At 51.6% G+C, this 13,453-nt stretch overlaps 1 protein-coding gene across 5 annotated transcripts in view; it reads left to right on the plus strand.

The window, feature by feature from the left end:
* The first annotated feature begins 5,895 nt into the window (after nucleotides 1-5,895).
* The window catches only part of SSH1 (slingshot protein phosphatase 1), a 60,136-nt gene continuing 52,578 nt past the window's right edge, over nucleotides 5,896-13,453 (plus strand). The window contains exons 1-2 of one of the 5 annotated variants that reach the window (XM_058691052.1): nucleotides 5,896-6,120; nucleotides 10,830-10,870. In XM_058691052.1, coding sequence (XP_058547035.1) covers nucleotides 6,052-6,120; nucleotides 10,830-10,870 — 110 coding nt within the window. In that variant the 5' untranslated portion in view covers nucleotides 5,896-6,051. Of the gene's footprint in view, nucleotides 6,121-10,829; nucleotides 10,871-13,453 lie in introns of those variants that run through there. The other 4 variants (XM_058691048.1, XM_058691053.1, XM_058691051.1 and 1 more) reach the window with 4 other exon arrangements.

Here is a 13,453-nt window from a genome sequence, read left to right on the forward strand (position 1 = left end):
CAGACGAAGGCCCACCCTCATGATCTCATCTTAATTTGATTCTCTGCCCAGACCCTATTTCCAAACAAGGTCACGTACACAGGGCCTGGGAATCAAGACTTAAACATCTTTTAGGGGGACACAGGTCAACCCGTTACACTAAGTAACACGAATGTGTTGGACAGCTTGGACAGCAAGGACAGCTTGCCATCCCTTTGATGGGCGTGGTTGTGTTCAATCCTCACAAATGACCCATCAAATAAGTGCTCTCGTTCTCCTCTCTGTCTTACAGAGGAGGCAGGTGAGCCTCAGAAGAAGGAAGTGTCTGATCTGGAGCTCCACAGCTCCTAAGTCGGGACGCCCGGTTGAACCAGGCACATCCCAGCAGGTCTATAGCTCCCCGATGGGGTTGCCGTGTGTTTCTTCTGCCCGAAGGTCACCTTGTCCAGAGCTTTCCCTGACCACTTGCCGAAACAGCCCTCCCCATCACCCTTCTCCCCTTGGTCTTCCAAACCTATTTCATTTCTCTGACGCTAATCTGATCTTATTCGAAGGACTCTGACAATACCAATTTATTGAAGCACAAGGGATTTCGCACGTATTATAGTAAATATATTTGCTTATATGTCGTTTGACTAGGTCCCCCACTGGATGCCATCCAAAGGCAGTGACTGTTTCCTTCACTCGTGGACCCCAAATTCCTATGGAGAGCGTGGGCACTCCAGAAATGTTTGTTGAATGAACTGAGTGAAGGAGAATGTGATACAATGTCCCAGAAGTGTCTGGAATATATTGGACTATGACATTGTGATGGGTTTTTTTTCTTACACTATGTGTGCAGGTTGGTTTTTACATTCATTTTCTATGGCTGCTATCACCAATTACCAGAAAAATAGTGGCTTAAAACATCAGGAATTTTTTCTCTTGTAGTTCTAGAGGCCGGAAGTCTAAAATCGAGTACGGCTGAGTTCTTTCCGAGACTCTGAGTGGAGAATCCATTCGCTTGCCTTTTTCTGCTTCTAGAGGCCCCCGGTACTCCTTGGCTCATGATCCTGCTTACATCACTCCAACCTCCTGCTTTCGTTGTTACGTATCTTTCTGCTTGCTCTGATCCTGCCACCTCCCTCTTATAAAGACCCCTGGGATTATACAGGCCCACCTGGATAAAGCAGGATACTCTCCCCATCTCAACAGCCTTAATCACACCTACAAAATCCCTCTTACCATGTCAGGTGACATGTTCCCAAGTTCCAGGGATTGGGATACAGACATCCTTGGAGAGCCATTATGCAGCCTACCAAAGCTTTATTACCTCTCGGTTTCATTTTCGAAGAGTTACGGAGAAATTGCAAATTGGTTGCTCTAAAAAGGGAACTCTCCATAGAGTTCTGAAGAACCTCTGTCTTTTGCCTGAATTCTAAAGCAGAAAACCTGGTCTTGTATACCAGCCTCACCACTCCCTAGCTATGTGACCTTGGGCGTGTGACTTAACAACTTTGCGAGTGAATTTCCTCATCCGTGAAATAAGGATCACAACAGTGGTGACAAGAAATAAAGAAAGCAGCCCAACCCAGGAAGGAACACTGGGGCCATAGGAGCACAGAGAAGGGGCACCTAATTCAGCCCTCGGTCAGGGAAGGCTTCCTGGAGGAGGTGAGCCTGCGGCCTGAGTGGGGGCATTCCCATATTAATAACCTTGTCTCCAGCACACTCACAAAGCATTTTGCATAACACCTGGCAGACTGCAAATTACTCCATAACCTGTAGTGTGGTTTTTTTTCTTTTTTTCTTTTTTCTTTAAGTAGGCTTCAGAAGCCCAGGGTGGAGCCCAATGCGAGGCTTGAACTCATGACCCTGACCAGCCATGAGATTAAGACCTGAGCTGAGGTCGACTGAGCCACCCAGTTGCCCCCTGTTGTATTTATTGATTTATTGATTTATTTAATGTTTATTTATTAACGAGTGGGAGAGGGGCAGAGAGAGGGAGACACAGAATCTGAAGCAGGCTCCAGGCTCCGAGCTGTCAACACAGAGCTGGACATAGGGCTTGAACTCACGAGCCATGAGATCATGACCTGAGCTGAAGCTGAAGTCCCACGCTTAACTGACTGAGCCACCCATGCGCCCCTCCCTGTTGTTTTTTGATAGTTGAAAAAGTAAGCTTGGAATACAATGACCAGATCAAAGACGATTAAATAAATTTTGATGAAAAAAAATTAGGATGATAACGAACGGAAAGGGCTTTACTGGATAGAAGAAAACTTTGGAGGTGCCTCCTCTAGCTGAGTCCCCTCTTCCACTCCTGGGGTCCCTTGAAACCTACAGACTGACTCCAAGTGGGGGACTTTCACTTCTCCTATCCCCTCCCCACCCCCCTGATGGGCCCCAGCGGAGTCAGGGCCCCAGCCATTTGCACAAGAGTTTAAAATAACCAGGATTTGAAATCAAGCAGAATCAAAGCAGGATGGATCTGTGCCTTGGAATCTGGAGACAAAAGGAAAAATCAGTGATACGGTAAAAAATGTTAACATTTTGTTCATCATGGATTTAGGCATTAAGTTTGATTCCCTAAAATGTTGCATGAAAATATTTCTCTGGTTACTTACTGGGGCGGTTGTTGGTTTGTTTTGGAGGTCCCTGAAGTTTTGGGCCCTCACCCTGGTCCCAGCCCTGCCCCTGAGATTTTTCTTAGGGACCATGTGACAAGACAGAGATACTTACGACAAAGTCCAGTGACACTTGCTGTGTCTCTGGGGACAGAATGGAGGTGACGGGATCCTGGAAAGGACCAGGCCCGGGGGCTTTTTGGAGGGGGTATCAGGCAAGAATTAGTTGTGGGAGGGAAGAGGGCCTCTCTTGAGGAGGAAGTGAGAAAGCATAGAGATGGTCTCTGGAAAGGGGGGAGGTGGGTTTAGTGCCACCCAGACAACAGATCAGAGCTTGGTATGGATTTCTTTCTTTCTTTCTTTCTTTCTTTCTTTCTTTCTTTCTTTCTTTCTTTCTTTCTGTTTATTTGAGAGAGGGGAGGGTCGGGGGGGGGGGGGATCTGAAGTGGGCTCTGAGCTAATGGCAGAAAGGGCTCCAAGCTAACATCAGAGAGTCTGGACGCAGGGCTCAAACTCACGAATGCTGAGATCATGGCCTGAGCTGAAGTCAGACGCTTAACCGACTGAGCCACCCAGGCACCCAGGTTAGGATTTCTTGATTGCAGAGGAAGAAACTAGAGGCAAGAGCAGAGGGGTGACCTGGCATTTGTGTAGGTAAATCTGTAATCCCCAGACCAGGACCTTTAGCATCGTCAGGGAATTATTAAACGTGTAAAAATTTCCAGCTTGCTATTAAATCAGTGAATCAGAAACTCTAGAGGGCGGGGCCTAGTTGTCTGTTTTCTCCAGGGGATTTTCAAACACTTGAATTTGAGAACCACTGGCCTAAGGTTCTCGGCCCTAAAACCCCACACCCATTTCACAAATACTTTGTAATGATTACTAACTGGGAACAAAATTTATAGATTATAAAGCCCATGTACACATGTAGTCTAAAAACCCCAAATCCGTGATGCACTGATGTAATGTAGACGTAAAAGAAAAATAAATCATAACAAAACATGCATTTCAGTGTGTGAATACTTGGGCACAGCTCTCTGGAGGGCAAAGGAAAGTCTCAGAAGTTTGTGTCTGTTTTTAATGAACGGGTTTGGATTTGAGAGTAAGATATTCATCATTCAACTGAAATTTTGTCCCCAATTTTGTCTTATATTTGGATACTTATTTATTTTTGAGAGTGAGAGAGACAGAGCGTGAGCGGAGACACAGAATCTTTTGAGAGAGGGGGAGACACAGAATCCTAAGCAGGCTCCAGGTGCCGAGCTGTCAGCACAGAGCCCGACGCAGAGACTCAAACCCAGGAACTGCAAGATCGTGACCTGAGCTGAGGTGGGATGCTTAACTGACTGAGCCACCCAGGAGCCCCTATATCTGATATTTTAAAATAAGTGCTAACTAAGTATGACTGTGGACCAGGATCACAGGTACAAACGCAAATCTGTTTGGTCAGCTACTCTTAATATTAGGAGTGGCGTTGCCATTCATAAACTCTTCCCAAATGGTGACCAACTCCCCACAAAGCTCTCAAAGTATATTTTCCCGTCTAGTTAAACACAGTTGCATTTCTGAAAATTCGTGAAAGAGCCTCGGCATTGATGTATAAAATGGAGTTAAGTCCTGGCTTCAGAGAATTTTGAATGGGTTTCTCACCTACACAGGTGTTTGTGGGAATGGAACAATTCTTTGGGAAAGTCTCCAGTACCTTGCAGGACATCTCGTATTCCTGGCTCCTGCCCTCTAAATGCCAGTGGCTCTCTAGTACCCATAAGCAAGACAACAAAAAATACGCCTACAATTAAAAAAAAAAAATGCTCCATAGGGGTTACAATGCCCCCACTGAGAACCACCTTTAAAATGAATGGTGCTGAAGGGTGTCTGGGTGGCTCAGTCGGTTAGTCGGACATCGCTCAGGTCATGATCTCCCGGTTTGTGAGTTCCAGCCCCCAGCCCGGCTCTGTGCTGACAGCTTGGAGCCCGCTTCTGTGTCTCCCTCTCTCTCTGCCCCTCCCCCATTTACACTCAGTCTCTCCCCCTTTCTCAAAGATAAACAAACATTAAAACAAAAAAAAAATTTAATAAATAAAATGAATGGTGCTGAAGAGTCAGATCCCAGGAATATGCAGGAGGTCCCAGCCCCTGGATTTGGGGGAGGGATCCAGGAGGCTGCGTGGGGTTCTGGCGGGGGGGGGGGGGGGGGGGGAGGGGGGGAGGGGGCGGGGGGGAGGGGGGAGGGGGCGGGGGGAGGGGGGCGGGGGCGGAGCCCTTTGCTGAAATGCAGGATTGGACCAGGCCATGTGGGGGGTGCTTGTGCAGTGTGCACGCCAGAGACAGAAGTGAAGAAGGGCTTTTTGGAAATGAAAGAGAAGCTTCCCTATCATTGAGTCAAGCCAGTACTGATTGCTACGGTACTCCACCTCTCCTACATCTCCATACTGGTCACATCTTCCCAGGAGGACAGCAGCAGCCCCTTCCCTGGTCTCTCTCAAACCTTCCACCACACAGTCCATTCCCTACCCAGAAGCCAAGAGCTTTCTGGAGCCCATCCCTACGTGCCACTCTTCTTGCTTCCCTCCGTAGGCCCTGGCCTCTGACGGACAAATAACCTTCCCGTTTCCAGGCCTTTGTGCATGCTGCCACCAACCCCCCAACCTCCAGGCTGTCTCCCCCGCCCTTCCCCCGTTAATCCTGCTCTCCTGTCAGGCCTCAGAGCAAATGTCCCTTTCTCAGAGAAGCCTTCCCTGACTTCCCAAGGAGTTGGCTGGGTTTATGGACACAGAAAGAATTCATACAAAAATATTAGCAAAATAATTTATAAATGTGCCTAGTCATTTGATTCACTCCTGTAAAAGACCTGAGGACAGGCCCGATCTGACTTGCGCACTGTTGAATATTCCATGCCTGCCACTTAGCAGGTGCCCAATATTTCACAAACGAATGAATGAAGGAACGAATGAATTTCTGCAGACTGCCGAGGGTTTCTATCTCCCGGTCCCTGCGCTTCCCCTCCTGCGCAGTCGCCGGGCCTCGCTTTCCCGCCAGCTCAGCCGGCGAGCCCCCTGGGGCGGACGTGCCCGCGGAAGCGCGCGGCCCGGGTCCCCAGACCCGAGGGCCGGGCGCGCGGGCGGGGGCGTGCGTGCCGGGCGCGCGGGGTAGGCTGCCGGGGCCTCCAGCGGCCGCTCCGGGCTCCCGTGCCGCGCACGCGCACGCGCGCCGCCCCGCGCCCCGCCTTCCCCCCCTCCCCGCCGCAGCGCTCCGGGCCCGGCGCGCGCCGGCGCGGGAGGCGGGAGGCGGGAGGCGGGTGGCGGGGGCGGTGGACGCCGAGGGGGAGGGGCGGCCCGGCCCGGCTCGGCCCGGCCGCCCGCGCGCGGCTGCTCTAGCGCCCCGGGCCCGGCCCGGGCGGCGGCGGCGGCGGCAGCGGCGGCTCTAGCCGGAGGCCTCGGCGGCGCCCGTGCGCCGCGCCGCAGCCATGGCCCTGGTGACCCTGCAGCGCTCGCCCACGCCCAGCGCCGCCTCCTCCTCGGCCAGCAACAGCGAGGTGAGCCCCGGGCCCGCGACCCCGGCCCGGCCGAGCAGCCGCTGCTCCAGGCCTGGGCCGCGAGTGCGGGGCGGAGGGCGCCCGGGCCCTGCGGAGACCCCGCGGTGCGACCGTGTCTGGGCAGCCGGCCTCGGGTTACTGTGCGGGAGACCGAGAGTGTCACCCCGTCTGTGTGTGGAGCCGTGACCTCTGTTTGGGGGTGACTTTCAGGGAGACTGTAGGTGCGGGTGTGACCTCTGTCTGGGGGTGGCCCTGCGTGAGACTGTGTGTGTGTGTGTGTGACTGATCCCCGTCTGGGGGTGACAGTGTGGCAGACTGGGTGTGCGACTGGGACTCCTAGTTGGCGACTTTGGGGGATGCTGGTTCTGAGATTCGTGGCCCTGTGGCTGTTCTAGGCCCCTACCCTGCGATCCTGGCTGTGTATGGGAGACTGTGTGTGACGGTGGCCGGTCTGCTGGGAAACTGCACCCGCCTGATGCTGTGACAGAGGCCCCCCGGGGAGGGTGGGGGGAGGTGCCCCTGGGAATGTTTGAGATTGTTTCCCCGACTGCACGCCCCTGGAGGTCTGTCTCTCCGGGGCCCGTGTCACTGTGTGTCAGTGACCGAGTGAGCTCAGGGCGCTTGTGTGACTGGGTGTCTTGTCTTTGTGTGTGGCTGAGTCTGGATTTTTTCCTTTTTGAAATGTCCTTCGGGACTGCATGTTTGTGTGTATCTGGCTGTGTGGCTGGGGCCGATTCCGGGGTTCCTGTAGCTGCACGGTGCATTCTGGGGGCTGAGAGTGCACCAAGGCACCCTGCGGGGTTCTGTGTGTCCCTGTGCCACCAGGCCTGTGTTGGCCGGCTCCTTCTTGTCCTGGAGTAGATTGGGGAATGGGTCCTCTGAGCCTGGGGCCTCCGGCAGCTGCAGGGCTGACCCTCTTGTCCCCTGCTGTCCCACTTTCTCTCGGAGAACTGTGGCCTCTGGTCTACACTCCTATCCGTGGCACAGGCCGAGTGTTGAGGAGGAGTTTGGGGACTGTTTAGAGAAGGGAGAGAAGTCTGGAGGGGCCCTGCAGGCCCAGGAAGTGGCCTCCCCAGCAGCTGAGCGAATCCAGCCCCTTCTCTGTAGAGGAAATTGATAACACGGAAAGGTTTGTGTGTGTTTGCGAGAGACCAGGAGAGAAGAGGAACCAGTTTGGGGGTAGCTCTTCAGCCTGTTTCACCAGGAACAGTGGGAACATTTTCAGAGAGGGGGCAAGACCGAACCCCTATGCATAGCCCCCTCTTCTCCAGGAGAGGCCGTTCATGAGTTCCCTTGTCTGCAGACAGGATTCTGCAAGTCGATCGCAGGGAAAAGAACATGGGTGGCCAATTGCCTGCCACTGAGAATTCAGGCAGCAGTAACTTCTCTCCTCCCCACACAGACATCTGTTCTCCTCCATCATTCCGATTCATGCCGTCTTGCAGTTCCCAGAGTACTTCGAAGCACTTAATCTCGTGTTCTCAAAACTATGAGGTGAGGGAAGGGTTCGGCTTCAGTAAGGGATTACGCAGAAGGCCTCTCAGCCTCAGTCTTGGTTTCGATTCCTGACCTCTTCCTGTCTGAGACACAGTTTTTTGTTTGTTTAAAAAAAAAATTTTTTTTTTTTTTTTTTATGTTTTTTATTTATTTTTGGGACAGAGAGAGACAGAGCATGAACGGGGGAGGGGCAGAGAGAGAGGGAGACACAGAATCGGAAACAGGCTCCAGGCTCCGAGCCATCAGCCCAGAGCCTGACGCGGGGCTCGAACTCACGGACCGCGAGATCGTGACCTGGCTGAAGTCGGACGCTTAACCGACTGCGCCACCCAGGCGCCCCAAAAAAAAAAAATTTTTTTTTTAAGTTCACTTACTTATTTTGAGAGAGAGAGGGAGAAAGAGAATCCCAAGCAGGCTCCGCGCTGTTAGCACAGAGCCCAGCACGGGGCTGAGACTCGTGAATCTTGAGATCATGACGTGAGCCTCAGTCGAGAGTCGGACACTTAACTGACTGAGCCACCCAGGTGCCCCTGAGACACGGTTTTTAAATTTTTTGTTATTATCTTTTAGCTGAGATACAATTCACGTATCATCCATTCACCATTTCAGACTGTACAATTTCAGACCATTTTAGCGCCTTTTAGTATAATGACAGGGTTGCACGACCATCACCACTGTGTCAGTGCCAGAAATTTTCATCACTCCCAAAAAGAACCCTCACCCCCCGTAGCCATCACCTGTGGCCCCCCTCTCCCCGCCCTTACCCTGCTCTCCCCAGATTCTAGGTTTCCACTGATTACTTGTGTTGTCCCCATAGATTCACCCGTTCTGGACATTTTGCATGAGTAGAATCCTACAATAAGGTGACCTTTTGTGTCTGGACTCTTGTCACTTAGCGTAACGTCCGCAAGGTTCAACCATGCTGCGGCATGGGTCAATACTACACTCCTTTTTATTGCCAGATAATATTCCACTGCATGGGTGAATCACGTGTTGTGGGACATTGGGGTCCTCTCCACGAGACACATTTAAAACTGTTCCACAGAGCGTTATTTTTACCAAGCGCCAATGACCCGGTAAACGTGAGACTGAAACTCAACCGCCTTTTATTTACCGTTAGTAGAGCAGCACCATTAATTGCCCAGTGAACTAGCCGAGGTTGGGATGTTCCCTGGAAGGCGAGGCTTTCTTCCAGATGGAGTGAGGCGCGAAGAAGCAAGAGACGATACGGAGAGAGTAGGCGCGTGTGCGTGGAGTCAGGAGGCGCAGGTCCAGGCCGGCTGGGCCCCTGCTCTGACGTTCCTTCGGCCTCAGCTCCTGCAAAAGGGCTGGCTTCCCTCTTAACGTGTGTTCTGGGCACATCCTACAGCTTTCTTCTCTGGAATAACTGACCTTACCTCGCCTTCATTTCACTCCTGGGAATCCCAGAGAACGACCGAGAATGAAGTGGCTTTGAGGTCTGTACCCCTAAATCACTTCCTTACTGCTCAAAATGCGACTCCTCCTCTGAGTCAGAGACTCCCCGAGCGGCCGTTTCCTGACTCAGCCCGTTCGGCGTGGGAACGGGGAACTCAGCCTGACCGGCAAAGCAGTTCTCCTCTCTTAATTCCCCCCCCCCCCATCTTCAGTTATCTCATTTATGTCATTTTTACTGTCAGTCTTATCTCGTTCCTCTGTGAGAACAAGCAGAAAGCACAACAGCGGATAAATCAATAACTTTCAAGAATGGGTTGTAACATTGTTATTTTTGACAAGCGTTCAAGGTGACTAATATTTATGGGCAGATCTCCAGTCTCTTTTTCTTTGGGGGGGGCGGGTGGGGACGTCGGATCAGGGTTTCTCAACCTTGGCACTGCTGACGTTGGGGCCAGAAAATTCGATGTCTTGTGCATCGTGGCACGTTTCGCGTCACCCGGTCCTCCGCCCACTAGATGCCAGGAGCATCCACTGAAAAAAGGCTCCAGATATTGCCCGGTGTCCAGATATTGCCCGGACAATTGAGAAAAATTGTCCCCGGTTGAGGACCACCGGGTTAGACCCAACATCCTCTTCTAAGTTTGTGGTGGTGGTGTGTGAGTTATTTACGCTTGGCTCTGGGACGGAAGCTCCTGGCCCTGTGGTCAGTGAAGGCTTGCCTGAGTTTTCCACTTCTCTGTGGCATAGGGAGCGTGAGAACTGGCCACGAGTGTCTGCTTCGGACATACAGGATCTTAATACAGTTTAGGGACTCCGGGACTCTCTGGTGTATTTCTCCTCCTTTGTTGGAACCACCACCTCTGCTCTGTGTCCCTTGCCACTCAGGCCCCCTTCCTCTCGTGAGCTCCGTACTCTTTTCCCATCACTGCTGTCTTCTGCCTGGTCTGTGTCCTCGTTCAGCCTTGCATCTCTCCCGGGGCATCACTGCTTTCCAGGTTTCTCTTTCCTAGTCCGCGGGTTCCGGGGGTGCAGAGTTGTTGGGGGGGGGGGGGCGGGGGCGGTTGTTTTCTTATTTCAGTTTTCTCCTTGAAGGCAAGAAGGGGGAAAATGTCAATCGGGGCGTAAGTCCTAATTGCTTTCAGATTCTAACCCCCCTGGCCTTTAAACTTTTAGAAAATATCAAATGTCTATTTCTCTTGTTTATATAAATAAACCGATAGCCTAGAAAGTTTTATATTCACCATTGAAGCCTTTTTGAGAACCACCAAGAGCTTTTGAGACCCACAGACAGACAGGCTGCTCCTGGCCACCTTCCGTCATGAAAGACTTGCCTGGAATGGTTTTTCCTTTTTTTTTTTTTTTAACCCATGTGTTGGGGCTTAAAATGGTGTTGATCACTCAGCTATGGCCTGGGTTGAAGGAGGAAATAGATGCTCTTAAAACATAGCCCCCCCTCCCCTCAAAAAACAGGGTGAGATCCGAAACAAGCTTGGAAAGTTGAGAAGAGTGTGTTGAACGACGCCAGGTAGGAATAGTCCAGTCACCAGGAATCAATGCACGACGGGGTGTTAGGAATGTGGGTAACCATTGGGAAGCCTGAAAATTCCTCCATGGAAGTTACTCAGAGGGACAGCAGAGCGGGCTTGCCAAGGAAAGGGTGCGACCGTGTAGAAAGAGCCAGGTGTCCTGGACACCTGTATCTTTTTCAGACATCAGAGCAGAAAATGTGAGACTCGTGTCCGCGGCTCATTGCCCAGTGGTGTCTGTGATGTGACGTTCTCTTTCTTTCTCTGTAGCTGGAGGCTGGCAGCGATGAAGATCGAAAGGTAAACCTCAGGTAAGCGGACTTAATTTTCATTCCTAAGTCTTTCTTCCAAGCAGGCTGAATACTCTCGTCCCTTGCCAAAAGAGAGAACCCTTGAAAAAGAACACACCAGCTTTTTTCAGTAGAGCTTTAACAATTATGCCCAAAGCACGTTGCAAAGGTAGTGCTTGAACTTGTGTATAGATGTTTAACTATAAACAGCTTTAATAACGTCGTCGTTTAGAAAAGAAGGAAAATCGTGGCCAGAATCCCACTACCCCTCCTGCTTTACCGTTATGCACGTCTCTAGATAACTTCCTTCTAGATTTTACCTCTGCCTTTGAAAAAACTAGTCATGGTAATGTTCTCACTTTTCCATCCTGCTTTTGATAAGGTGTTCTTCTGAGGTAAGCACATTGCTGATTTGAAACGGGCATCCTACCCCCTGAGTTTAATTCAAGGTGGGTTTTTTTGTGCTTGTGAGAAATCTTTCAGTACACTCTTTTTAAAGGCTTCCTCAAGCTGTGGTCCCCAGCTGCTGTATTCCCTGGTAGACCCCAAAAGCATTTTTATTTTTCTTTGCCAAAAAGCAAGGCCGCCTTTTGGGTGTTTTGTTTACAGAAGATGTAGCACTCCCTTCTGTAATGTGTTCTTATCATATCATGCATTCTAGGCTAAGGTGCCAGTCTTAAACTCTGACTCTCAGAGTCTAAAAAAGTAAATAGAGTTCCGAGGATATTAGTCTTTAAAAAAAAAAAAAAAATGTCTGCTTCATCTTAGGAGGAGGAAAACTAATTGGAAAAGGGAATGTGTGTTCAGAAACTGGGGTCCACCATTCATTACGGAGAGCAGGATATTCTGGTTAAGCTCACATACAGAAGTGGTAAAAACATGCTTTTAACCTGTCTCTGAAGGTTGTGTGTCTGAGCGAAAGGCAAGAAAACACTTTTATTGTGGCGTGCGTTATTTCCAAAGATTGTACGTGGAGGGAAGCAATAGCCTACAAAACCCAGAGATATCTTGTTTCAGTGGCTGGGCCCTCACTTTAACGTTCCCCTGGGGGACGATGACAGATTTGCTCTGTCACTCGGGGTGTTCGGGGCATTCGGTTGCTCAGGGTCGAGGTCAGGGCTCCAAGGCTGGAATCAGCCAGACTCCCAACTGGGGGCAGTAACGGGCCGTGTTGTGGATCAGACTCGTGCTCGGCTCTCTTAGGCGGAGGCGAAGAGGGGAAGAAGTACAAGTGGCTCTTGGGAGGCTGTCTGGGGGAGGAAGTGCCGGCCGAGGGGCCAGACCAGCAGCCCGGAAGCCTATGCCGGCACCTCTCCTGCCCCAGCCTCCCTGCAGCGCTTACCTGGAGCCGGAACGTCTTCCACCCCTGAGCCCTCCCCTTTCTTTCGGGGCTCTTGCCCTGGACAAAGTATTTAGCTCTCTCACTTAGATTGTCTTTGGGGACGAAGAACTACTGTTTCGTTTTGGGTTTTTTTTCCAAATCGCCCTTAGTTAGCAGACGGCATAGTGTCGTGAATTCTTTCACTTCATAAGAACTCACAAACAGCGGTGATCTGAAGGCCGGTAAAAGGCCCCTTTCCGTGCACGGTTTGGAGCTGGAGCGGACCTTGCAAAGGGAAGGGAAGTCCGCTCTGCACATTGCCGTGCTTAATCCTCTCCCCGGCCCTGGGAGGGTTTTCCCAGTTTGCAGGGGAGGAGCCTGAGGCCCAGGGTTGCACGCGGCAGGTACTGTATTTGAAGCGAGGCCTCTGTGGCCTCCAACACCTGGGTTGACCATAGGACGCCGCCTTTCCGGAGACCGGTGTCGTGGTTTGCTGGAGTCAGCTGTCCAGGAGTCAGCTGTCCAGGTGAGGGAGCCTGCCTGCCACCAGCTGGTTGGAGGCATTGCCAGGGCCGGGACCGGGGAGCCCCGCTAACTTGGGGCGGTGCCTCCTGGATGTCTGCTGCCCGCGGGAATCCCTCACCGCTGTTACCAGCCGGCCCCGCCACCCACCCTTGTGAGCCCTGGAGACCCTCGCCTGGAGCCGGGGACCTGGGCTCTGAGCTTGTCCTCCCGGGTTCCCTTCTCAGTCGCTCTTCCCCCACCTTGGCCTCACTCCCCATTTTCAGGCCAACGACTCCATCCTGTTGGCTTTTTTTTTTTTTTCCACTGTTTATTTATTTATTTCAAGAGAAAGAGTGTGAGTGGGGAAGAGGCACAGAGAGAGGGGGATAGAGAATGCCAAGCAGGCTCTGCGCTCTCAGCACAGAGCCTGATGCAGGGCTCGATCCCACCAACCGTGAGATCGTGACCTGAGCCGAGATCAAGAGTCGGACGCTTAAACCAAATGAGCCGCCTAGGCACTCCTCAATCCTGCTTTCTTTTTTAATTTTTTTTTTTTAACATTTATTCATCTTTGAGAGACAGAGAAAGACAGAGCATGAGTGGGGGAGGATCAGAGAGAGAGGGAGACACAGAATCTGTTAAGCGGGCTCCAAGCTCTAAGCTGTCAGCACAGAGCCCGACACGGGGCTCAAACTCCCGAACCATGAGATCATGACCTGAGCTGAAGTCGGATGCTCAACCGACTGAGCCACCCAGGCGCCCCTAAATGTTTATTTATT

Source organism: Neofelis nebulosa, chromosome 11, assembly GCF_028018385.1.
Source record: "Neofelis nebulosa isolate mNeoNeb1 chromosome 11, mNeoNeb1.pri, whole genome shotgun sequence".
NCBI lineage: Eukaryota > Metazoa > Chordata > Mammalia > Carnivora > Felidae > Neofelis > Neofelis nebulosa.